A 26579-nucleotide genomic window follows, 5' to 3' on the forward strand; every position below is an offset into this window, starting at 1 on the left:
GTAAAGAAAATGTTTACTTTTCTCCTTTATACTTTTCCACTCTCTTGGGTCAGAATTCTGTTACATGCAAGACTCTGTTTGAAGACAGCAAAGTGCCTTGATAAAGTATTCATACCCCTTGAACTTTTCCATGTTTTTTCACGTTACACCCACAAACTTAAAGGCATTTTATTGGGATTTTATGTGTTAGACCAACACAAAGTAGCAAGAATGTGTGAAGTGAACAGAAAATGATAGATGCTTTCCAAAAATTTTTATAAATAATAATCTGGAAAGTGTGGCATGCATTTGTATTCATCCCCCCGTGTCAATACGTTGTAGAACCACCTTTCACTGCAATTACAGCTGGAAGTCTGTTGGGGTATGTCACTACCAGCTTTGCACATCTAGAGGTTAACATTTTTGCCCATTCTTGTTTGCAAAATACAGTAGCTCAAGCTCAGTCAGATTGGATGGAGAGTGTCTGTGAACAGCAATTTTCAAGTCTTGCCACAGATTCTCAATGGGATTTAGGTCTGGACTTTGGGCCATTCTAATACATGAATATGCTTTGATCTAAACTATTCCATTGTAGCTCTGGTTGTATGTTTAGGGTTGTTGTCCTGCTGGAAGGTGAACCTCCACCTCAGTCTCAAGTCTTTTGCAGATTCTAACAGGTTCTCCTCTAGGATTGCGCTGTTTTTGCTCCATCTATCTTCTCTCTAACTCTGAGCAGCTTCCCTGTCCTTGCTGAAGAAAAGCAATCCCCACAGCATGATGCTGCCACCACCATGTTTCACGGTGGGGATGGTTCAGGGTGATGTGCAGTGTTAGTTTTCCACCACACACAGCTTTTTGCATTTATGTCAAAAAGTTCAACTTTGGTCTCATCTGACCAGAGCACCTTCTTCCACATGTTTTCTATGTCCCCTACATGACTTGTGGCAAACCTCAAATGGAACTTCTCAAATAGCTTGCTTTCAAAAATAGCTTTCTTCTTGCCACTCTTCCAAGTTCAGATTTGTGGAGTACATGACTAATAGTTGTCCTCTGGGCAAATTCTCCCACCCCAGCTGTGGTTCTCTGCAGCTCCTCCAGAGTGACCATGGGCCTCTTGGCTGCTTGGTCAGACTGAATTTAATTTAAGGGTATCAGAAGACAGGGGGCTGAATACAAATGCACACCACACTTTTCAGATTTTTACTTATTAAAAATTTTGAAAACCATATCATTTTCTTTTCACTTCACACATACTTGCTACTTTGTGTTGGTCTATCACATAAAATCCCAATAAAATACATTTACATTTGTGGGTGTAATGTGAAAAAATGTGGAAAAGTTCAAGGGGTATGACTGCTTTATCAAGGCACTGCTAACAGGCTTGTCCTTCCCTAACTTCCCTCTTGGCTCAAGATATTTCAAGACACCCAGTTATATGTTAGTGTTAGATGGCCAGCCTTAAAAAATATATACACTCACCTAAAGAATTATTAGGAACACCTGTTCTATTTCTCATTAATGCAATTATCTAGTCAACCAATCACATGGCAGTTGCTTCAATGCATTTAGGGGTGTGGTCCTGGTCAAGACAATCTCCTGAACTCCAAACTGAATGTCAGAATGGGAAAAAAAGGTGATTTAAGCAATTTTGAGCGTGGCATGGTTGTTGGTGCCAGACGGGCCGGTCTGAGTATTTCACAATCTGCTCAGTTACTGGGATTTTCACGCACAACCATTTCTAGGGTTTACAAAGAATGGTGTGAAAAGGGAAAAACATCCAGTATGCGGCAGTCCTGTGGGCGAAAATGCCTTGTGGATGCTAGAGGTCAGAGGAGAATGAGCCGACTGATTCAGGCTGATAGAAGAGCAACGTTGACTGAAATAACCACTCGTTACAACCGAGGTATGCAGCAAAGCATTTGTGAAGCCACAACACGCACAACCTTGAGGCGGATGGGCTACAACAGCAGAAGACCCCACCAGGTACCACTCATCTCCACTACAAAAAGGTAAAAGAGGCTACAATTTGCACGAGCTCACCAAAATTGGACTGTTGAAGACTGGAAAAATGTTGCCTGGTCTGATGAGTCTCGATTTCTGTTGAGACATTCAAATGGTAGAGTCCGAATTTGGCGTAAACAGAATGAGAACATGTATCCATCATGCCTTGTTACCACTGTGCTACCACTGTGCAGGCTGGTGGTGGTGGTGTAATGGTGTGGGGGATTTTTTCTGGGCACACTTTAGGCCCCTTAGTGCCAATTGGGCATAGTTTAAATGCCACAAGCTGTCTGAGCATTGTTTCTGACCATGTCCATCCCTTCATGACCACCATGTACCCATCCTCTGATGGCTACTTCCAGCAGGATAATGCACCATGTCACAAAGCTCGAATCATTTCAAATTGGTTTCTTCAACATGACAATGAGTTCACTGTACTAAAATGGCCCCCACTGTCACCAGATCTCAACCCAATAGAGCATCTTTGGGATGTGGTGGAACGGGAGCTTCATGCCCTGGATGTGCATCCCTCAAATCTCCATCAACTGCAAGATGCTATCCTATCAATATGGGCCAACATTTCTAAAGAATGCTATCAGCACCTTGTTGAATTAATGCCACGTAGAATTAAGGCAGTTCTGAAGGCAAAAGGGGGTCCAACACAGTATTAGCATGGTGTTCCTAATAATTCTTTAGGTGAGTGTATATTGTTGTGTTATTTTCAATTCACAATGCCCAACTACTTGACACAGAAGTTTTTTTGTTAGTTTTTTCATAGCTAGTCATCATGCACCACTATATCTAGAACCAAGAGGAAAGGTAATAAAAAACATATCTGTATATCTGAACCTTTACAACTGAGAAATAAAATTATTAGGTAATGAATTGGGGTTGTTTTATTATTCACTGTTTAGGATAACATCAAACTAAGTATAATGGAAGTAAAAAATGATTTTGAGCTTGCAAACCCAAGCATTGTGATCACCACAGCAGTGCCACATCTGTCTATGCCCACCTGCCGGAACCATTTCTTTTCTTCTTCTTGAAGACGAAGCATGCATTCCCTGTCAGCATCAGCAGGTTCTATTTAATAAACGGTTTTCCTTATAACATCAAAGTATTGCGCTTTACCACATTTACTATAACACAGCGCAACAATGATTTTGCTACTGAGAGAAAAACATGTGATTTATACTAAAATGAGCACGCTGATTCCAAATATGAACTCAGAATTTGCCTGACACGTCTAGATTTTAAGTTATACATTTAAAGCCTATTCAGTTATAATATTAATGCATTATATTGGAAATATTCCAAAGGACATGTCCAGACCTGTCCGGACGCACTCAGGCTGATGTCAGCAGTAAGTATATAAGGCAAGCTGGAGAGATTTTGATAAAGTGATCTGTTATAGTGCTATCAGTTTTAAAACTTAAGATGGATAAACGCAAATGTGCTAATGATCCAGACAATTTCTGCTACATATGTGGCAAATACACTACTTATGATCAGCGCAACAATCTGACAAAGCGAGTCTGTCTTGCTTACAAGTATTACTTTGACTGTAAATTTAGAGATAAAGATTGAAGCTTGGCACCTCATGTTTGGTTGCACTGTGTGTTACTCTGAGCTAATGCAGTGGTTGAATGGTAAAAGGAAAGGAATGGCTTTTGCAGTGCTTATGATTTGGCGTGAGCAGAAGAATCACCATTCAGACTGTTACTTTTGCATGACTAAAATCGCCGGATATTCAAAGAGAAACAAGTCACAAATTGTGTATCCTGACTGTGAGTCTGCTCTTAAACCAGTACCACACGATGTAGAGAATCCAATGCCTGCCTCTCACACAGCAGGAACAGCACTTAAAACAGACGGTTCTGATCCTGATGAAGAAGAAGATGTTGATTGTCACAATGTATTCCCTGATCCAGAACAAATGGAGGGTCAGCCGCACTTGCTGAGCCAATCAGATTTAGATGATCTGGTAATAGATCTGTCATTATCTAAAGAAAAGTCAGAACTGCTAGCTTCTAGACTTCAGAAGTGGAATTTGCTACAACGAGGCACCACAACTTCACACTTTCATCATTGACACACCAAGTTAGCTGCATTCTATGCAATGGAAAGTGATGTCTGTTTCTGTACTAATGGAACTGGTCTTATGATGGAGTTAGATGGTACACATGTTCCCGATGAGTGGAGGCTATTCATAGACTCTAGCAAAAAAAAGTTTGAAAGCTGTCTTGTTGCACAATGGTAACGAAAAACCATCTGTTCCATTGGCTCATGCGGTTGGAATGAAAGAGACCCATCCTTTTATGGAGTTAATTTAGAAAATTATCAAATACTCAGAACATAAATGGAAAATTTGTGCTGACCTGAAAGTGGTAGCACTGCTGCTTGGCCTACAGTTAGGGTACACAAAGCATATGTGTTTCTTGTGCCTATGGAACAGTCGTGATGACAACAATCATTACAAAATGAGACAGTGGCCTCTCAGCGTTGAGCACACAGTTGGTCAGTACAATGTACAACACAAATCACTGGTCGATCCACTTCAAGTTTATCTTCCACCACTTCACGTTAAACTTGGTTTAATGTGAAGTTTTGTAATTGCATTTGATCGTGATGGAAATGGTTTCCAGTATTTGAAGGAGAAGTTTAGCACACAGAAAACTAATGCTAAAATAAAGGCCAGAATTTTTATTGGTCCCCAAATCAACAAACTAATGCATGATGACACATTCAGAACAAAACTCAACCCTCTGGAACTTGCAGCTTGGGATGCATTTGTGCAGAACTTCCTTGGGAACAGACAAACTATGCTAAATTAGTAGACAACATGCTTACAGCATATGAACAACTTGGCTGCTGAATGTCATTGAAAGTACATTTCTTACATTCCCATCTTGACTTTTTCCCACCAAATTTGGGACACGTAAGTGACGAACATGGAGGGCAGTTCCATAAAGATATTTCTACAATGGAGAACAGGTATCAAGGACGGTGGAATCCCAACATGATGGGGGACTACTGCTGGTTTTTGCAAAGGGAAAATATGACCGTTCACAAACGCAAAAGCAGATGCCTGAAACACTTTTAAACTGAAAAACGAGACTTTTTGAAATTTTGTTATTCCATTATATTTTCATACACTGTTTACTACTCAAACTTTGATGTATATCAGATAATTGTTGGAGTAGAACTCGTTCTGTTCAAAATTATTCAATGCTTTCCAAATGCTTAATTCATTTAGGCATACTTATGCATAGCAACATTTTGTGACGTGTTACAACAATTCTGACTTCGGATTTGTAATCCGCACACGATCGATTTAGTATAGGACAAATGGTTTTTGCCCAGTAGCAGACGAAAAGTTTTTTTTTGTTACGTGGTGTAATTTATCCAAAGTCTTCAGTAGCTATAGACACATAAAGAAATGAAGGTTACAATTATTTAGAAATCCATTTAGGGTCCAACAACAATAGTAAAAAAAAGGCCAAAAGCCAAGACTGAATTAAACAAAAGTACAGAAAATGAGAAATATGGTGTTAACTAGTTAAAGAGGACCTGTCATCACTCCTGACATGCCTGATTTAATAGCATCATGCATTCCCCATGTAATAACAATTCTGGAGCATTTATTCTCTATGCTGTGCCATTCCTTTATTATTCCTGCTAGAAGTTATGGATAAATTGTTAGCCGTCTGCAGTAAGGACACAAAGGAGTGGTAACCTGTTGGTGGGGTGTACCTGCAGAGACTCACTCTATCCAATCAGTGCTGCCATTTTCAGACTGTGCAGGTACACCCCCCCCAACTGGTGACCTCCCCTCTGTACCCTTACTGCAGACTGCTAGCAGTTCATTCATAACTTCTAGTAGAAATAATAAATAAATGGCACAACATACAGACATAAGAATCGATGCTCCAGAATTGTTATTACATGGGGAATGCATGAAGCTATTAAAACAGGCATGTCAGAAGTGGTGGAAGGTCGTCTTTCATTAGTTGCTTTGATGAAATTAATGAGTATCAGTTTGCGTGAGCTAATGAAATTACGATTGTTACCCCTCGAAAAATACATTGGAAAGCATGACAATACTCGAATTATGGTAGCTTGTAAATGGCATCTACTAATGTCTTCAAGATGCAGATGGAGCAACGTTTAACTTGACACCTAATGATGGTGAACACAGTGCGGTCCTGCCATAGGATCCACAAGGCGCACCTGTAGTTACTGTTGTTTTGAAAGGCAAGTGCAGGTACAGCCCAACAATTAGCAGTAATCCGCATATAGATTTTGCATTTGGGCTGCACAGTGTGGTTCAGCTGCAGTAACTTTATGTGGATTGCCAGCAATTTCCAGGCTGCACTTGTACTGCGTAACGCACCTATGCAGTTTATGTAGCATGGCTACTCATTCGCTTTGTATAGGAGGAGTCACATTATGCAAATTGCATATAAATGTTCAGCGCTCCAAATGCAGTTAGCATTGCCGGGCCATGAGTTTGCTGCCGCTGTGTATGCTATGTGTTCCAAAAGACAATTTAAACTTTGCTACATCTGTATATTCCAGAAGGCCACCATAGGCTACACCATGGATGGAGATGATGTATGATGATGATAGCATGCTTGTGTCTATCTTCTCTCAGTTCTGGGGGACTATGGGCATGGGAGCGGATGATGGAGTCAAATGTGGCAAATTGAGGGGTTATCCACTGGCACCAACAGAAAGAGGTTTTAACAAGACTGGTCAGTGCCATTGCACTGGCATAAAAGACCATCAGACAGCTCTGTATCAAACATTGGAATTACATGTGTCCACCTCCCGTAGACTAGACTATGATATAAATAAAAAACATACATACATATAGAGCTTGAAAGATTGGTCCAGGAGTGGGATTAGAACTCCAATGACACAATCACCTGCTTGTCTCTGCAATAGGCACACAATGTTGTAGTTAGGCTTTACTTCATAAGTTTGATGCCCTTATGCTGGTGAAAACTTGTTGGTACTTCTCCTGGACACCCACCCAGCAGCCGGGGCACATGTTCTAGCAGTTTCCTTAGGTACACCCCTACTTTTGCAGTCAGAGTGCTGTAATGATGAGTACTGTAGCATGTATAGTATGAGACACCTAAAATCTTTCTGCATCTTTTCTTAGGTCGCTTAATGCTCACTCTTGCTTCACCTTTTCCAGGTATTTGCTATTTTCTAGGAAGAATTCACTACCCATCACCTACACCACTCTTTAACAGATTTGAGCACCTTAACAGTAGGGTACCATAGCAGCTGTTCTGCTTGCTACCCTGGTAATCACTCTGATTTCATGCCCCCGTAACAGACCTTTATAACATAGATTTGATATTTTACTATTTATTACAGATGTATCCTTCCAGGTATGTGGAAAGCTTGGGTAATAATCCCATGGGCAATGCTTTCAACCAATATCTGTAAAGTAAAGGAAGCCAAGATACCTTAGACACTCGAATAAAACAATGAAAAAAATCATTCAAGCAGATTTCAGGAAAATACTTAATTTTGTCATATTTTCTTCAGGGGTAAGAATTGTTATCAGTCTAATAATAAAAAGCCTTTAAAATGTCAGCTAAATGCCATGGTTATCTAGGTGACGTTTAGGAGATAACATAAGTGCCCTTCAAGAATCAAGGAACCAGTTTTTTCTATCTGTTGACAAAGTGTTTTTTCCATAAAGATGAACAAAAAGGAAATTTTGTGTGAACACATTGGCATTCATGAGGAACATTAGACATTACTCATAGCTGATAAGCTTTGGGATTTGGAATCCATCATACTTCACTCAAGCTGGTGCTAAAATCATGTTTATGACCATTAAACAGCGTGACAGTTGTTCAAATATGCAAATGTCCTCTGCTGTCCTGGTTTTGGCAGGGCACGTTCACACTTCACATTTGGTAAATGGTGTGTTATAAGTAGACACAACATCAAAGCAAATCACTGTAAGCAATCCTATTACGTATGCTTTCTTCGGTGATTGTCAACGTTGGGTTAGAACAAGACAGTGCTCTGTCTATGAACCTTTTTGTTGCTCTTTAAAAACAAGGACCTTATAGAGTTCACTAAAAACTAAAAAGAGTCAACTTCATTTTTTTCTTAATCTCTTCCATGTCAGTTAACTAACTTAGGAATCTTAAGACCGTTTTACACAGGCCAATGATCGGGTCAATTATCAGGAAGGAGCATTTCTAGGAATACTCATTCCTGATAATTGACCTGTGAAGTGCCACTGACCACCCAATAAATGATCAAATGCTCGTTCAAAGGGTAATAGTATCATTGATGTGGACACCAAAACCATAGCTTCTGTTTACACAACGTGATCTGTCTTGAAACAATGATTTTGTATAGGGAACAGTGATCACAGTATTGATCACTCATTCCCATACAGAGGAGATGATTGATGCATTCTCTCACGAACTCTGACCAGCAGGTAGTTATTGGGAATAAACAGTTTGTTCCTGATAATTACCTACTCAGGCATCTTTATTTACCTGATGGAGAGTTTTCAGGAATTCTTAGACCTTACGTTTGGTGGAACTGTATGCAATTGTGATATTTGCCAAATAATGCCAATAAAAAGCATTCTGTGTAATATTTTTCTTTAGATAGCAGTTGGCTACAATTTTACATTGGGTGTGCCCCACCATAAGAACTTATCATCTATGCACAACCTTATCCAACTGATTACAAGAATAGGGTCTGGTTGAATGGAGTGGAAGCTCTACTTGCAAATTGATTCGCTACATTTACTATAAGGACTCCAGGACCCCTTGATTGTTGGAGGTCCTTGGAAGTTTTATGCTGGGGCAATTTCTTTAGGACAAGGCGTACTGAAGTATAGAAGCCAAATGTACAGCTCTACTGGGTATTTATTACCTATGGACATGCCAGACATTAGAAGACATTGCCTCAGCAAAACCAAATACTACGGTGCAGCACAGAATACCTCCCCAGAAACTGCCTGTCTGTGGTGGCCAGTACCAGCTGCCACATTCTGCCATCTGTAATTAAAACATGGAGCAGGTGGCTTAGGAGTTAAGATGAGTGCCACAACACTGAGCCAGCCCACCATCAGCATGCCTACACTGCCCCTAGTAATGCCCTCTATAGTGCCCCCATATTAGGCTCCCCAAGTGGCTAAAAAATAAAAAAAAACGGATTCCCATTCCGAGCCGTCTTCTCTCGTTCAGGCCACAGGCTTATTCCAGCCTGCAGCCTGGGACGCCTGCGTCCCTTTTCCATTCCTTTAGAGAAGTATTACTGGATCTGTGCTTCAATAGCCACCTGGGAATGTCAGCAGTTTCTAGCATACTGTGTGAATGCTGACTGCTGAACAAGACCTCAATATTATGCCCCGGGCTCACAGTAGAAAGCTGTATTGTATCCAGATGTTCACACATACAGTATCTGATTGTCTTTCAAATATTTATATTTAATGAATTATTGATGCATGATAATATTATATATTACTTACTAGTAAAACAAAGAAAACATATTTTGTGTAACCCAGCCGTAAGGCACAGAATTCCCTCTCTAGATATATCCATCCACCTACCAAACAAACAAACAATAACAATAAAATGGAGCTACTTGGGTCATGTAACACACCAGAGCATTCCTGTTTCTCAGAATAAAGGGGCCACAGTGCTGATTCAGAGAATTGTGCTGACTGCAGTTCCCTGCACTGCCAGTGTTCAGGGTTAAATTAGAGAAAAGGCCACATCACTGAATCAGTACTGTACTCATTACAAGGATTGGTGGGAGTCTCAGAGGTCAGCGTACAATGCTGTCTGTCCCACAGAGAATGAATGAAGAGGCAGGGCACGTGCTAGACCTGACGCTCCATTAGAGTGGGGACAGGGGACCCCCTGTTCTCAGGATTGGTGGGAGTCTCAGCAGTCGGACCAACACCAATCAGTTTTCCGCTAACTTGGCACAATGCCTTAAACATCACAGCCAAAAACAAAACTGCTGCAACTTTATAGCAGAAGTTGTCCTAATGACGCACCTCTCTTACTTCACTTCCTGCTCTGCAGCTATTGGCTAAATTAGCACCTCACAGACTTCCTGCTCTGCCTGCCCTCTGCCTTCCCTCTGCCCGCCTTCAGCAAGAGCCTTCTCAATTGTAAATAATAATATATAATGGCCTGGGTATTTGGACCAGGATCCTAAATATTCAAGCCCTGTTTCCAGGTGAAGTGTGGCCAATAGGAACCAACCAGGTAGATTTTTTTCAAGTGAGGCACGCTACTGGTTTAACAATCAGAGCTGAAGGGTAGGATAGCTATGATTGATTTTAGGACATGGCATGCTCTGTGTGAAAAGTCTTCTATAAAGTTGATTGCATCATGACCTATTTCTACCTAGGACTGTGACTGTGACGAGGGGACATCCTCTGCGTCTGGAATAAGAAGGTTTGTACACAAACATAGAAGAGGATTCTTTACGGTAAGAGCAGTGAGACTATGGAACTCTCTGCCTGAGGAGGTGGTGATGGTGAGTTCACTAAAAGAGTTCAAGAAGAGCCTGGATGTATTTCCGGAGTGTAATAATATTACAGGCTATAGTTACTAGAGAGGGGTCGTTGATCCAGGGAGTTATTCGGATTGGAGTCGGGAAGGAATTTTGTCCCCTAAAAAATGAGGAAAATTGTTTTCGACCTTATAGTTTGTTTGTTTTTTGTTTGTTTTTTGCTTTCTCTGGATTAATGTTGCAGGATAACAGGCTGAACTGGATGAACGGATGTCTTTTTTCAGCTTTGCAATCTTTGTTACTATGTTACCATACTATCTCCTAAAATGTACCCGAGCTGACAGTATTAATTAGCGTATCTCTCATCTTCATAATGAGTGACTGGTTAGAATAGATACACACTTGAAAGTTGTCAGCTAATAATTTGTAAATCATAGGATTGCTGAAGGCGTTGATTAACATTATTAGATTTTAAAGGTAGTATTTTCACTAAGATCTGATCAACCTTTTGTATTTTTGCTGCGTTGGAGCAACCCCATCAGATAACATCACCTGCAATTCTTTCTAATATGGCTTAGCGGGCAAGCCTCTTCACACTGAAGCAGCCATGACTGCCATTTCTGAAGGGATATGCTGCATCCATATCTCTCGGACAGGTTCAGTGTGCAAGTCAAGAAGACCATGTCGAGTTGTCCTGTTTAATCTACAACATCACAGTAATATTCTATACAGTACTGTTGCACGTCAGAAACGTAAAAGCATTAGGAGCAATGCCTTTGTCAGGAGCATCGCTATAGGGAGTGCGGTGATGATATCTGGACCCTTTAGATACTGCCATGGATGGCAAATACCATTTGCTATTTTCCCTCTTTTTCACATTTTGGCCTTTACTCAATAGCTGTGGCATCAAGGTTTACTATACCTGTTCTGTGACATCACTGTGTGCATTATTCCCTTTCTGTGACATCATAGTTGTGCGATTACATGAGTATAAAGCTGGCCTTACACATTAGATGTATGCTGGGTGACTATCTAATGTATATGGGGGTCTCCCGACTCTTTTGCAATGGCAGCTGTCGGGGAAGATAAGCCTGACAGTGGGTTCTTCCCTCTCATTCAAGCTAGAATGTGTATGAGGGATGCAGGGGTTATAGCCGTAAGAAGACCAAGCGTTTGGCCAACAGCTATCTTATGTGTATGGCTGGCCTAACTCAGCGGAGCATCTATGAGGCTTTGCTTTTTTGAATGGCCAAAAATGTTAAAGGGAATGTGTCATCAGAAATGACCTTTTGTTTTAATCATGTTTTTATGTATTTCTTTGAATTTTTGGTGATTTTTAAAAGAATTTCATGTCACTATATTTAAAAATTGTATATAATCCTGCAATTTCCCCACTGTCCACTAGGCCTAAAAATATATTAAGACCTCCTGTCTTTTCAGAGCAGCTACATGGACCATAGACACAATTGGCAGGAGATGACTTCTATGGGGGAGTTTTCTAGGCATGCTCAGTGACCTGTGCAGAGGTCAGAAGGGAGCAGATAAGCTGTGATATCACCAACTGAGAATGGTGGATCCTGTGTTATCTATATAGAGGTGTTGCTTGTCATTGTAATCCTGCAGGTGGTGATAATGATAATGGCTACAGAAAAGTTACCTGTACAGGAAAATAAATCACGACCCATTATTAAACCTAATGGTCAGTGAGAAAATTGCAGGATTATATAAATTATATACATTAATATAAATAGAGATATGGAAAAATGAAGAAAAAATAAATGCAATTCTGTAAAATATATGTTTAACATAAAAACGTAATTGAAACAATAGGTCATTTTCTGATGACACATTCCCTTTCATTTCTTTATTTTTGCCGATTCTGTGTGAGTCTCCACAGTCATTAATTCTTTTGTTTTTTTACCGTACGTTGCAAGAATTATGTATCTAGAGTGCTCGCTAATAATTTCTACAAATTGTGGCATTTGCGCTGTTTGTGCCACTCGCAGTAATCACAGCGGTACATACAATGCCTGTCGTTAAACATATTAAGCAAGTGCATTCATTTCACGATCCTTATGTCTTTCAGCCAGTATTAATGTTCCGTCATTTAACCTGCTGTGCAGTTGGCTGCCTAAATGTCAAACCCTTGAAAGCAGTTTGCAGAGTGGCATTTAATGCTACACTAGACTTCTTACAGCTTGTCAGCGGTTATAGATTATGTATGTTTTTGTGCAAGTAACAATTAATAATTCGGCTTGTGGTGTAAACACCAGTCCTGGACGACTGCTAATACACGAGCCATGCCGACCGTGGCCTCAGGACGGCAACTTAAAGCTTCCGAAACCCAATACAAATTACACGTTGCAATATTCGGGCAGATTAGAAACCAACGTTCCTGCAAACGCTTGTTCCCGACAATCTGCCGTGTATAGGTGTAGCAGATGACCGGATGAACGAGCAAAACGCTTAATCGTCGAGTGATCCTGTCATTCTTGCAGGCACCTAAATTATCATTTCTGGGCAGCAGATCTTGCCATCTAAACACCGATCGGCTGCCCGGAAACAGTGCAGCTGTATGAGGACAGTCGATTGCAATAGCGATCCCTCATGCTTAGGCCGAATGCATGCATGCGAGACCGGTTCGTGGTATGCCGGGCTGGATTCCTGTTCAGAGCAGGAGCACACGGCGTCATTGGTTGCTATGACGCCGTGCGCTTCATGTCGCCGCTTCATGTAAATGCAGCGCTTCACCCCCACTGAATGTGCAGTCGACTGTCGGGAAAGAACGCTTTCTTTCCGACTATCTGCTGCTCATGTAAATGCGCCTTTAGGCTACCTGCACACCTTGCAGATTCCGCATGCTTTTTTCCCTGCGGATTATCGCTTGGAAAAACTGTAGCGCAATACAGTAAAAACTGTAGCGCAATACATCTCATGCACACTTTCACCTTCCATGCGGATTTTGAAATCCACAGCAGGTCACTTCTTTGTACGGACCTCACCCTTTTCAATGCAAGGGTGAGATCGGCGGCAAATCAGTGTCAAATCTGCACCAAAAAGCACAAGTAACACATGCGGTTTCTGGCGCAGATTTGATGTGGAAACACACAGAAATCCACACGGAAATCCATGCAGAATTTCTGCAAGACAGCCCGTGTACAGGTCGCCTTAGTGTACCAAGGACTGTGGTGGCGCTGCCCCCATGTAGTTTTTTGCATTTCCATCACGTTGGCATGTTTCGGATAAGAATGACAAATGTAAACTAACCTTCAGACCTCACTTTATAGCATCTCCCCGGCAGACAAATCAGTGTATCTGCTGGTTTTACGAATGCCACTCATCCTGGCGAGATTACTGCAGTCACAAGATGGTAGTCAACTTTTTTATGGGCTTCAAAGATTTTTAAAAAGAGAGAAGCAGACGGAAAACGGAGCCCCTTCTGTACTCATTAGAGAGAGGAGGTTGTTATGCACATTTCTTATTTCATGTGTCTGGGACCCAGATGTTAGAGTAACAGCATCCAAAACTAAGAAATTAATCTCATTTCTGTTTTCCCCCCCTCCCTCCGCAATGTCTGTCTTTTAGTCGAGATTTCGACTAAAAGATTCTGCATAGTTGAGCTCATTGGATGTTAATAAATCATATAATCTACATGTGATGTTACCTACAGTGACGTCTTGTAAATTTCTGATATCGCTTTACATTATTGGTGCTTTGACATAGACCTGGCCGTATAGCGTTATTGCAACGTACAAGCGAAGCAGCTCAATGTTGTAAATGACACAATCAGGTCTGCTCCATCTGTTGTCGTCGAGAAATTGTATTGATTGTTTGGTAATGTTTGTTGTAGTCATTAGCGGACCCATACGTGGCGCAGTGAATGCCCTCTATTATTAATGGCTGGTGCGTTCATAGACCGCGCTGCTGAATTAGAAAGTACAAGGGCAGGGGACATGGGAATTTTACTGCACGTGTGCACAAACCCGTGTGCAAAATTGATTGTATCCAGGTGACACCAGGGACTTAAATATTTTTTCATCACCTGGGTATAGATTACTGTCCGTTTAGAGGTATAAATGGAGGATTAATCATTACTCTCATATTTTTTTTTTCTTGCAGCACTTACAAATGTGAAACTTTGGGCAATCGATCGACAATGTTTTCAGACGATAATGATGCGGACAGGGCTAATCAAGCACACGGAATATATGGAGTTTTTAAAAAGGTACAATTTTTTTTATCAAATTGGTTGTTTGTATTTTATTTCTATGTTATTTATAAATCAGTGCATTAGATGTACAGTCAATTAAGAATTACGGTACTAATATGCCTTACTCTAGTAACGTATATAGAGGAAACATATTCACTTGTGATGTGCAGAGAGGAGCATCACCCTCCTCAGTCACTGTCCCCATTGGGACTCATAAACTAATTTTACTGTTTCAGATATGCAAATTCACTGGGAAAGACAGTGTTGGACTGGGGTGCCTAGGACCCACCAGTATAACCCATTCTGGGGGCCCACTGTATAGCTACATGCAAATATTATTTAACCACCTCCGGACCGCCTAACGCAGGATCGCGTTCCGGAGGTGGCAGCGCTGCGCACAGTCACGCATATACGCGTCATCTCGCGAGACGCGAGACTTCCTGTGAACGCGCGCACACAGGCGCGCGCGCTCACAGGAACGGAAGGTAAGAGAGTTGATCTCCAGCCTGCCAGCGGCGATCGTTCGCTGGCAGGCTGGAGATGTGTTTTTTTTAACCCCTAACAGGTATATTAGACGCTGTTTTGATAACAGCGTCTAATATACCTGCTACCTGGTCCTCTGGTGGTCCCCTTTGTTTGGATCGACCACCAGAGGACACAGGTAGCTCAGTAAAGTAGCACCAAGCACCACTACACTACACTACCCCCCCCCCCCGTCACTTATTAACCCCTTATTAGCCCCTGATCACCCCTAATCACCCCTGATCACCCCATATAGACTCCCTGATCACCCCCCTGTCATTGATTACCCCCCTGTCATTGATCAACCCCCTGTAAAGCTCCATTCAGACGTCCGCATGATTTTTACGGATCCACTGATAGATGGATCGGATCCGCAAAACGCATCCGGACGTCTGAATGAAGCCTTACAGGGGCGTGATCAATGACTGTGGTGATCACCCCATATAGACTCCCTGATCACCCCCCTGTCATTGATTACCCCCCTGTAAAGCTCCATTCAGATGTCCGCATGATTTTTACGGATGCACTGATACATGGATCGGATCCGCAAAACGCATCCGGTCGTCTGAATGAAGCCTTACAGGGGCATGATCAATGACTGTGGTGATCACCCCCCTGTCATTGATTACCCCCCTGTAAAGCTCCATTCAGATGTCCGCATGATTTTTACGGATGCACTGATAGATGGATCGGATCCGCAAAACGCATCCGGACGTCTGAATGAAGCCTTACAGGGGCATGATCAATGACTGTGGTGATCACCCCCCTGTCATTGATTACCCCCCTGTAAAGCTCCATTCAGATGTCCGCATGATTTTTACGGATGCACTGATAGATGGATCGGATCCGCAAAACGCATCCGGACGTCTGAATGAAGCCTTACAGGGGCATGATCAATAACTGTGGTGATCACCCCATATAGACTCCCTGATCACCCCCCTGTCATTGATTACCCCCCTGTCATTGATTACCCCCCTGTCAAGCTCCATTCAGATGTCCGCATGATTTTTACGGATGCACTGATAGATGGATCGGATCCGCAAAACGCATCCGGACGTCTGAATGAAGCCTTACAGGGGCGTGATCAATGACTGTGGTGATCACCCCATATAGACTCCCTGATTACCCCCCTGTCATTGATTACCCCCCTGTAAAGCTCCATTCAGATGTCCGCATGATTTTTACGGATGCACTGATAGATGGATCGGATCCGCAAAACGCATCCGGACGTCTGAATGAAGCCTTACAGGGGCATGATCAATGACTGTGGTGATCACCCCCCTGTCATTGATTACCCCCCTGTAAAGCTCCATTCAGATGTCCGCATGATTTTTACGGATGCACTGATAGATGGATCGGATCCGCAAAACGCATCCGGACGTCTGAATGAAGCCTTACAGGGGCATGATCAATAACTGTGGTGATCACCCCATATAGACTCCCTGATCACCCCCCTGTCATTGATTACCCCCCTGTCATTGATTACCCCCCTGTCAAGCTCCATTCAGATGTCCGCATGATTTTTACGGATGCACTGATAGATGGATCGGATCCGCAAAACGCATCCGGACGTCTGAATGAAGCCTTACAGGGGCGTGATCAATGACTGTGGTGATCACCCCATATAGACTCCCTGATTACCCCCCTGTCATTGATTACCCCCCTGTAAAGCTCCATTCAGATGTCCGCATGATTTTTACGGATGCACTGATAGATGGATCGGATCCGCAAAACGCATCCGGACGTCTGAATGAAGCCTTACACGGGCGTGATCAATGACTGTGGTTATCACCCCATATAGACTCCCTGATCACCCCCCTGTCATTGATCAACCCCCCTGTCATTGATCAACCCCCCTGTCATTGATCACCCCCCTGTCATTGATCACCCCCCTGTAAGGCTCCATTCAGACATTTTTTTGGCCCAAGTTAGCGGAATTTTATTTTTTTTTTCTTACAAAGTCTCATATTCCACTAACTTGTGTCAAAAAATAAAATCTCACATGAACTCACCATACCCCTCACGGAATCCAAATGCGTAAAATTTTTTAGACATTTATATTCCAGACTTCTTCTCACGCTTTAGGGCCCCTAGAATGCCAGGGCAGTATAAATACCCCACATGTGACCCCATTTCGGAAAGAAGACACCCCCAGGTATTCCGTGAGGGGCATATTGAGTCCATGAAAGATTGAAATTTTTGTCCCAAGTTAGCGGAACGGAAGACTTTGTGAGAAAAAAATAAAAAATATCAATTTCCGCTAACTTGTGCCAAAAAAAAAACATTTCTATGAACTCGCCATGCCCCTCATTGAATACCTTGGGGTGTCTTCTTTCCAAAATGGGGTCACATGTGGGGTATTTATACTGCCCTGGCATTCTAGGGGCCCCAAAGCGTGAGAAGAAGTCTGGTATCCAAATGTCTAAAAATGCCCTCCTAAAAGGAATTTGGGCACCTTTGCGCATCTAGGCTGCAAAAAAGTGTCACACATCTGGTATCGCCGTACTCAGGAGAAGTTGGGGAATGTGTTTTGGGGTGTCATTTTACATATACCCATGCTGGGTGAGAGAAATATCTTGGTCAAATGCCAACTTTGTATAAAAAAAATGGGAAAAGTTGTCTTTTGCCAAGATATTTCTCTCACCCAGCATGGGTATATGTAAAATGACACCCCAAAACACATTCCCCAACGTCTCCCGAATACGGCGATACCACATGTGTGACACTTTTTTGCAGCCTAGGTGGGCAAAGGGGCCCATATTCCAAAGAGCACCTTTAGGATTTCACAGGTCATTTACCTACTTACCACACATTAGGGCCCCTGGAAAATGCCAGGGCAGTATAACTACCCCACAAGTGACCCCATTTTGGAAAGAAGACACCCCAAGGTATTCCGTGAGGGGCATGGCGAGTTCCTAGAATTTTTTATTTTTTGTCACAAGTTAGTGGAAAATGATGATTTTTTTTTTATTTTTTTTTTCATACAAAGTCTCATATTCCACTAACTTGTGACAAAAAATAAAAAGTTCCATGAACTCACTATGCCCATCAGTGAATACCTTGGGGTCTCTTCTTTCCAAAATGGGGTCACTTGTGGGGTAGTTATACTGCCCTGGCATTCTAGGGGCCCAAATGTGTGGTAAGGAGTTTGAAATCAAATTCTGTAAAAAATGACCTGTGAAATCCGAAAGGTGCTCTTTTGTATATGGGCCCCTTTGCCCACCTAGGCTGCAAAAAAGTGTCACACATCTGGTATCTCCGTAATCGGGAGAAGTTGGGGAATGTGTTTTGGGGTGTCATTTTACATATACCCATGCTGGGTGAGAGAAATATCTTGGCAAAAGACAATTTTTCCCATTTTTTTATACAAAGTTGGCATTTGACCAAGATATTTATCTCACCCAGCATGGGTATATGTAAAAAGACACCCCAAAACACATTCCCCACCTTCTCCTGAGTACGGAGATACCAGATGTGTGACACTTTTTTGCAGCCTAGGTGGGCAAAGGGGCCCATATTCCAAAGAGCACCTTTCGGATTTCACAGGTCATTTAACTACTTACCACACATTTGGGCCCCTAGAATGCCAGGGCAGTATAACTACCCCACAAGTGACCCCATTTTGGAAAGAAGAGACCCCAAGGTATTCGCTGATGGGCATAGTGAGTTCATGGAAGTTTTTATTTTTTGTCACAAGTTTGTGGAATATGAGACTTTGTATGAAAAAAATAAAATAAAAAAAAAAATCATCATTTTCCACTAACTTGTGACAAAAAATAAAAAATTCTAGGAACTCGCCATGCCCCTCACGGAATACCTTGGGGTGTCTTCTTTCCAAAATGGGGTCACTTGTGGGGTAGTTATACTGCCCTGGTATTCTAGGGGCCCAAATGTGTGGTAAGGAGTTTGAAATCAAATTCAGGAAAAAATGAGGAGTGAAATCCGAAAGGTGCTCTTTGGAATATGGGCCCCTTTGCCCACCTAGGCTGCAAAAAAGCGTCACACATCTGGTATCCCCGTACTCAGGAGAAGTTGAGGAATGTGTTTTGGGGTGTCTTTTTACATATACCCATGCTGGGTGAGATAAATATCTTGGTCAAATGACAACTTTGTATAAAAAAATGGGAAAAGTTGTCTTTTGCCAAGATATTTCTCTCACCCAGCATGGGTATATATAAAATGACACCCCAAAACACATTCCCCACCTTCTCCTGAGTACGGAGATACCAGATGTGTGACACTTTTTTGCAGCCTAGGTGGGCAAAGGGGCCCATATTCCAAAGAGCACCTTTCGGATTTCACAGGTCATTTTTTACTGAATTTGATTTCAAACTCCTTACCACACATTTGGGCCCCTAGAATGCCAGGGCAGTATAACTACCCCACAAGTGACCCCATTTTGGAAAGAAGAGACCCCAAGGTATTCGCTGATGGGCATAGTGAGTTCATAGAACTTTTTATTTTTTGTCACAAGTTAGTGGAATATGAGACTTTGTAAGAAAAAAAAAAAAAAAAAAAAAAAATCATCATTTTCCGCTAACTTGTGACAAAAAATAAAAAGTTCTATGAACTCACTATGCCCATCAGCGAATACCTTAGGGTGTGTACTTTCAGAAATGGGGTCATTTGTGGGGTGTTTGTACTGTCTGGGCATTGTAGAACCTCAGGAAACATGACAGGTGCTCAGAAAGTCAGAGCGGCTTCAAAAAAGCGGAAATTCACATTTTTGTACCATAGTTTGTAAACGCTATAACTTTTACCCAAACCATTTTTTTTTTACCCAAACATTTTTTTTTTATCAAAGACATGTAGAACTATAAATTTAGAGCAAAATTTCTATATGGATCTCGTTTTTTTTTGCAAAATTTTACAACTGAAAGTGAAAAATGTCATTTTTTTGCAAAAAAATCGTTAAATTTCGATTAATAACAAAAAAAGTAAAAATGTCAGCAGCAATGAAATACCACCAAATGAAAGCTCTATTAGTGAGAAGAAAAGGAGGTAAAATTCATTTGGGTGGTAAGTTGCATGACCGAGCAATAAACGGTGAAAGTAGTGTAGGTCAGAAGTGTAAAAAGTGGCCTGGTCTTTCAGGGTGTTTAAGCACTGGGGGCTGAGGTGGTTAAACCCCCCCACTCGCAAATCTGTAAAACTCCAGCAGACTTTTTTTCCAGTATCGCTAGGATATGCCTTCATTGTTTGATATCCTAAACGGAGCCACGTAAGTGGTGCACAGCCACCCTCCATTAATTTCTATGGGGCCGCCGAAAATACACGAGCCATTTTCGTCGGGCCCATAGAAGTGAATAGGAGCGTTGGACGGTCATGTGTGGTGCGCTCCCATTCACTTCTATGGGGAGACTGCTTGGTTGCCAGACTGGAGTCCTCCAGCCACCACTTTGGCCCGTTCCATTCTCAATATATGTGCGATTCCCAGCGATTTGCCCCCATTGTCTCAGATGAGACAACCCCTTTAAAGATTTAAAATGAGCACGTTCGATCAGCAGTTGGTGCTATACAGATATATTTTATTGAATAGCTCACTGGCTACACTAAGGGGGCCATTTACTATACTGAAATACTGATGATGGCGCAATGGTTAGTTGCTCCGCTACCTGCAACTTTACCCTGCTCATGGCAGGTCTAAAAATTGTGGGCGTTTATCATTTTCTACGCCTGTTTTAGGAGTAGAAAAAGGTCTAAATGTAAGACAGCTCGGAAGATGGTTTACATTTAGAACAGGTGCTGGATGCGCCTCTTCATAACTTCTGTGGATCCACCTCCAGTTCAGGGCTTTATTAAGACCGGGATCTGAAACCCCCCTAAATGTGCCCCTAAATGTTTAATTACATGTAATTACAAAAGTATTCAGATGTAGGTGTTGGTTTGAAAAATATAAAATATGTTTTGTGACACTTACCCCTTTAAGTTTACAAGCTGCTCCATCTATATTTCTGCCCCAGAAATCTTATGCTGACACTTGGATTTCTGCTGCAGATGTGAGGCTGGTGTGGAGCAGATTCTGACAAGTTTTTTCAGTCGGGCTAATTCTTGGTGTTTCCATCGGCAGGGGCGTAACTACCATAGCGGCAGACCATGTGACTGCTATGGGGCCCAGGGCAAGAGGGGGCCCATGGGAAGAGGGGGCCCAGTCTTAGTTGGGATCATCCCCTCTTCTACTGCAAGTGAAAACTTGGTCAGGGCTCTACCCTCTAGGAACAACTTTTATCAAATGAGACAATGGAAAAATGGCCCAAGGGTCATTAAAAAGGGTTTAGGCAGAAGCCCTTCTGTCCTGTGTGGGGAACCTGGTTTGATCCTTGCTATGGGGTCCTTACTTCTCTATGTACGCCACTGTCCATCGGATATAAGTAATGTTACTTATTTCTGTGTTGGATTTTTTTGCTGCACAGCCAAAACTAAACTCTCTTTCTCAGAATTCTCCCGAATTGAATTTCAAGAAAATTTGATTCTAACTAGTAATATACACTCACCTAAAGAATTATTAGGAACACCTGTTCTATTTCTCATTAATGCAATTATCTAGTCAACCAATCACATGGCAGTTGCTTCAATGCATTTAGGGGTGTGCTCCTGGTCAAGACAATCTTCTGAACTCCAAACTGAATGTCAGAATGGGAAAAAAAGGTGATTTAAGCAATTTTGAGCGTGACATGGCTGTTGGTGCCAGACGTGCCGGTCTGAGTATTTCACAATCTGCTCAGTTACTGGGATTTTCACGCACAACCATTTCTAGGGTTTACAAAGAATGGTGTGAAAAGGGAAAAACATCCAGTGTGCGGCAGTCCTGTGGGCAAAAATGCCTTGTGGATGCTAGAGTTCAGAGGAGAATGGGCTGACTGATTCAAGCTGATAGAAGAGCAACGTTGACTGAAATAACCACTCGTTACAACCGAGGTATGCAGCAAAGCATTTGTGAAGCCACAACACGCACAACCTTGAGGCGGATGGGCGACAACAGCAGAAGATCCCACCGGGTACCACTCATCTCCACTACAAATAGGAAAAAGATTCTACAATTTGCACGAGCTCACCAAAATTGGACTGTTGAAGACTGGAAAAATGTTGCCTGGTCTGATGAGTCTCAATTTCTGTTGAGACATTCAAATGGTAGAGTCTGAATTTGGCGTAAACAGAATGAGAACATGTATCCATCCTCTGATAGCTACTTCCAGCAGGATAATGCACCATGTCACAAAGCTCGAATCATTTCAAATTGGTTTCTTGAACATGACAATGAGTTCACTGTACTAAAATGGCCCCCACAGTCACCAGATCTCAACCCAATAGAGCATCTTTGGGATGTGGTAGAACGGGAGCTTCGTGCCCTGGATGTGCATCCCTCAAATCTCCATCAACTGCAAGATGCTATCCTATCAATATGGGCCAACATTTCTAAAGAATGCTATCAGCACCTTGTTGAATCAATGCCACGTAGAATTAAGGCAGTTCTGAAGGCAAAAGGGGGTCCAACACCGTATTAGTATGGTGTTCCTAATAATTATTTAGGTGAGTGTGTATATTTTTTTTAAATCTGGGTTGAATTTAAATTTTAATGAATCATATTGATCATCTCTAATAAAATTCTGTCAAATCAATGCTACAGTTTCTGATGGATTCCTGTCTGATTTTTATGTAACTTTTTGAGATCAGCGTAATGGATCTTAACATGGGGAAAGGCTAACTAAAGTCAACTGAGGCTAATGATCCCATTGGAATCAATGTTTTCCTGATGGATGGAACAGAATGAGATACGTCTTTTGTGATTAAACCGGAAGCTGTAAAAAGCTTGGGCAACGTTAAAATCGTCTACCTTTACATTTCTTGTACTGATTCTGATTTACAGCATTTCATATCTAAGCTGGGGCCCTATAGCATCCCCTGCTTGTTTAGTGTGTGGACAGGGTGGTCTAGTGAATGGCATCAGGCACTCTAACATAAATCTGAAATAAAAACATTTCACAGAATGCAGTGCAGCAGAGAGCATTGTGCTACACGAGCCTAGCCAAGCTGTTAGAAGCTGCCACTACCCTAAAACAGTCTATAAAGCTGACCGTACACTATAGATAGCGGTCAATCTAACAAAGTATTCCGACAGCTATACCACCTGCCCTCTCCATACACATGCATGCTTACTTTGGCCAAGCTTTGGTTCGTTCCTGCTGGGTAGAAGGCAGTAAGCCACTGACAGACTTCTCTGGTAGCAGTTTATTTACCTCAAAACAAAAGGATTGGACATGCTTTACTTTTCTTTCCTCCAACATCTGATGATGTTGGAGAGACCCTCATTCTCATTAGATGGCCGGCTGACTCCACTGATATCAGGAAAAGCTAATGTGTATGGTCAGGATCAGTGCAAGTTAAGTAAATCAATGCATTTCAGGGGCAGACTGGCCATAGACCCCACAGGGTAATTTACCAATGGGCCAATCCCCAAGAGGCCACCTGAGCCCTCCTCAGGGCTGTCGGCCAGGTACATAATGATCTGATGCTCTCAGAATTAATTAATGTTAGGAGCATCAGGTACTTAGAAACATAAAAAAAATAGAATGTGTCGGCAGATAAGAACCATTTGGCCCATCTAGTCTGCCCAATATAATGAATACTATGAATAACCCCTGGCCCTATCTTATATGAAGGATGGCCTGATGCCTATCCTATGCATGCTAACTGTATGTACTTGTCCAGAACCCCCAGGTGGCCTCCTGAATTCAACTATGCCACCATCCTCTGGATGGTGATACAATTGAATACTGCCAAGTGGCGGTATTTTATGCTGTACTGTGCTCTTTCGTTGTGCTGAGGCAGTCTTTTGTGTTGCACTCTAGTATTGCAGGCCACACCTGCATTTGTTGGCCCTGCCTACTTGTGGCTTGTGTTGGTACTGCCTACTTGTGGCTTGTGTTGGACTTGCCTACTTGTGTTGCCCCTCCTTCTGTCTATTTTGACCTGCCAACAATATGGGGCCACTTTTAGGTTTTTTTCCAGGACCACTTTACATTCCCAGTCACCCCCTCATGTAAGATAATCACATTTCCAGTAGATTATGTATAAACTATAAGATGGTATTTAGATGTGAGTGAATAAATACTTTAAAACTTCTCCGTCAGGTCTATGCTACCCTATCCATAGGCAGCATAGTATAGATGGGAAGATGCAGAACTCAGGAACATATAGCATTCCATGATTTATTCAGTATTTTTATGTAAAAAGTTGTTTAAATGCAAACAGGACTCTTAAAGAAAGTCTGCTTGTCCTGCTTCCCCCACCCATACAGAGTGATTGACATCTCTTCCTGTGAATTCATATGAGTAAAGCTGTCATTCACGGTGTGTGGGCAGGAAAGCATGGCTCCCGGGCATTCTTTAAGAGTCTTGGTAGCATTTTTTTGTTTTTCATGAAAACACTAAATCAAATAATAGAAAGCTATATTTTCAAGCTCAATGTCTCCTCCGCTACACTGGGCTGCGGTGTGGGTAACATGGGAATCCTGACAAAGCTTTAAGCCCACCTGAAGTGTCCTCTTTAGATGGGAACAATTAGACTGTGGCCATTCTGTCACTAAATTGAGGTTGACCCAGTTGAGAATACATTTTAGAAACACATTCATATTCAAACATTAGCTTTTACCTATGCAATATTTATCTGCATTTCTCTTCCATATTCTCAAGGATTGGAAAATGCTGACCCAAAAGTCTGCAATGGATTAAGGAGATAAAAGTGAGAAGGAATTTTCTTTTCAGATTTCTGATTTGTTTTCAAAGAAGATATTTTGCATATAAAGCTCTTTAACCTTTGACCACAATGGAGCTTTTTCTGACAACTGTCAGACTTAATATGGGCAAGACCTTAATACTGAGAGCTATATATTATCTAAATACAGCTTAGTGCGGAGCTATAGAGCACAAGAAATAATCTAGTAATCTCTTATCTCCATGTGCACAGCAATACATTTTCTGCTCTTCAAAACTCTCTGGTTTTCTGCATCGGTGGTCAGTATTTCTACGTGTCTGCTGACATTTATGAAAATGAGGGCACATGAAAGTTGATGTGTTGCCAATGGCAGCCCGTCTTCTTTCAATTGTAAATAAGTGTCCATTTATGGTTACAATTGTCTGCGATTTAAATATTCCTAACTAAACTTTCTAACAAAACTAGTAATAAGGAGTAGGGTTTAAAGAGGTTCTCCTGTTTCATAATTATTTTTAAAAAAAATCTGTCCAGAGTACCCTAAACACAGCATATTTTGCCACATAGACCTGTTTCTCATGCCAGCACTTTTCATTCCCCTTTCTCAGCTCTACTGCATCCTGGCAGGATGTTTACATGCAGAACTTCCTGTTGTCATCAGCTTCCTGTTTCACAGGGCTTGCTCGGCCTAGCTAACATGAAGAAGGGAGGTGTAAAGGATGGGACCACTGCAGAGGGAAAAGTATGGCAGCTTCTTAGGAAGAAAATTGTTGTTTTGGAGGTTTAGCAGCCATTTCAGGGACATGCTGGAATTACAAGCCAGTAAAGATAATGCCCCCTGATTGAAGATCCCGAGCGAAATCCTGTGCGCGGTGACGTATGACGTCACCACTCCGCCCGACGCGATCATGTCATCACGGGCCGTGCAAGATTTCGCACTGGATCTTCAATCAAGAGGGTGGCGGCTGGCTCTTCGCGATCAAATGGATGAGGGTACGTATGATTTTATTGATTATTTTTTTATTTTATGCTGTAATATTAATGTCAGATAAGTTATGAACATGGCATCTGAGGGGTGTGATGGCAGGGAGCAGCGCAATCGCCATTCCCTCTCTTTGCACCCACTACTTACAAAGAAATTCGCTTAGTCACAAAGCACTTTTTTTTTGTAAAATTTGGCGAAGCAGCTGAATGGAATTTTCCAATACTTTGCTCATCTCTAATAGTGACTTTTTTGCTGGGTTATCGGTGTTTGGCTTGATGAAGAGGCAGACTTGCCATCTGCTAAAGGAGATATTCCCAACATCCAGCCCTCCAGCTGTAGATAAGCTACAACTTCTATCATGCCTGGGCAGCCTATAGCTATCAGGGCAAGTTGGGAGTTATAGTTTTGCAACATGCTGGAGGGCCGCAGGTTGGGCATCCCTGTGCTAAAGGATTGCATGCTGCAGAGAGTCTTGTAGAAGTACAAACTGAACAAGAGAATACATATAGAAAGAGAGATAAATGGCTGAATTAGAGGGAAAATGCTGAGATGTTGGAAGAGTGACTCAGAGAGCATGAGCACTGGATAACTACATTTCTGTAGTCTCAGGATAAAATGTTCTCTGCTACTGCATTATTAGAATTGTGCCTACCT

General features: G+C 42.0%; 1 protein-coding gene across 3 annotated transcripts in view; it reads left to right on the forward strand.

Moving 5' to 3' along the window:
* The window catches only part of PRKG1 (protein kinase cGMP-dependent 1), a 1174838-nt gene that overhangs the window by 802093 nt on the left and 346166 nt on the right, over positions 1-26579 (forward strand). For all 3 annotated transcript variants that reach the window (XM_040435670.1, XM_040435671.1, XM_040435669.1), the window contains exon 4: positions 14617-14722. In XM_040435670.1, the coding sequence (XP_040291604.1) occupies positions 14617-14722 (106 nt within the window). The remainder of the gene's footprint in view (positions 1-14616; positions 14723-26579) is intronic.

The sequence above is a fragment of the Bufo bufo genome, chromosome 6 (assembly GCF_905171765.1).
Source record: "Bufo bufo chromosome 6, aBufBuf1.1, whole genome shotgun sequence".
Classification (NCBI taxonomy): Eukaryota; Metazoa; Chordata; class Amphibia; order Anura; family Bufonidae; genus Bufo; species Bufo bufo.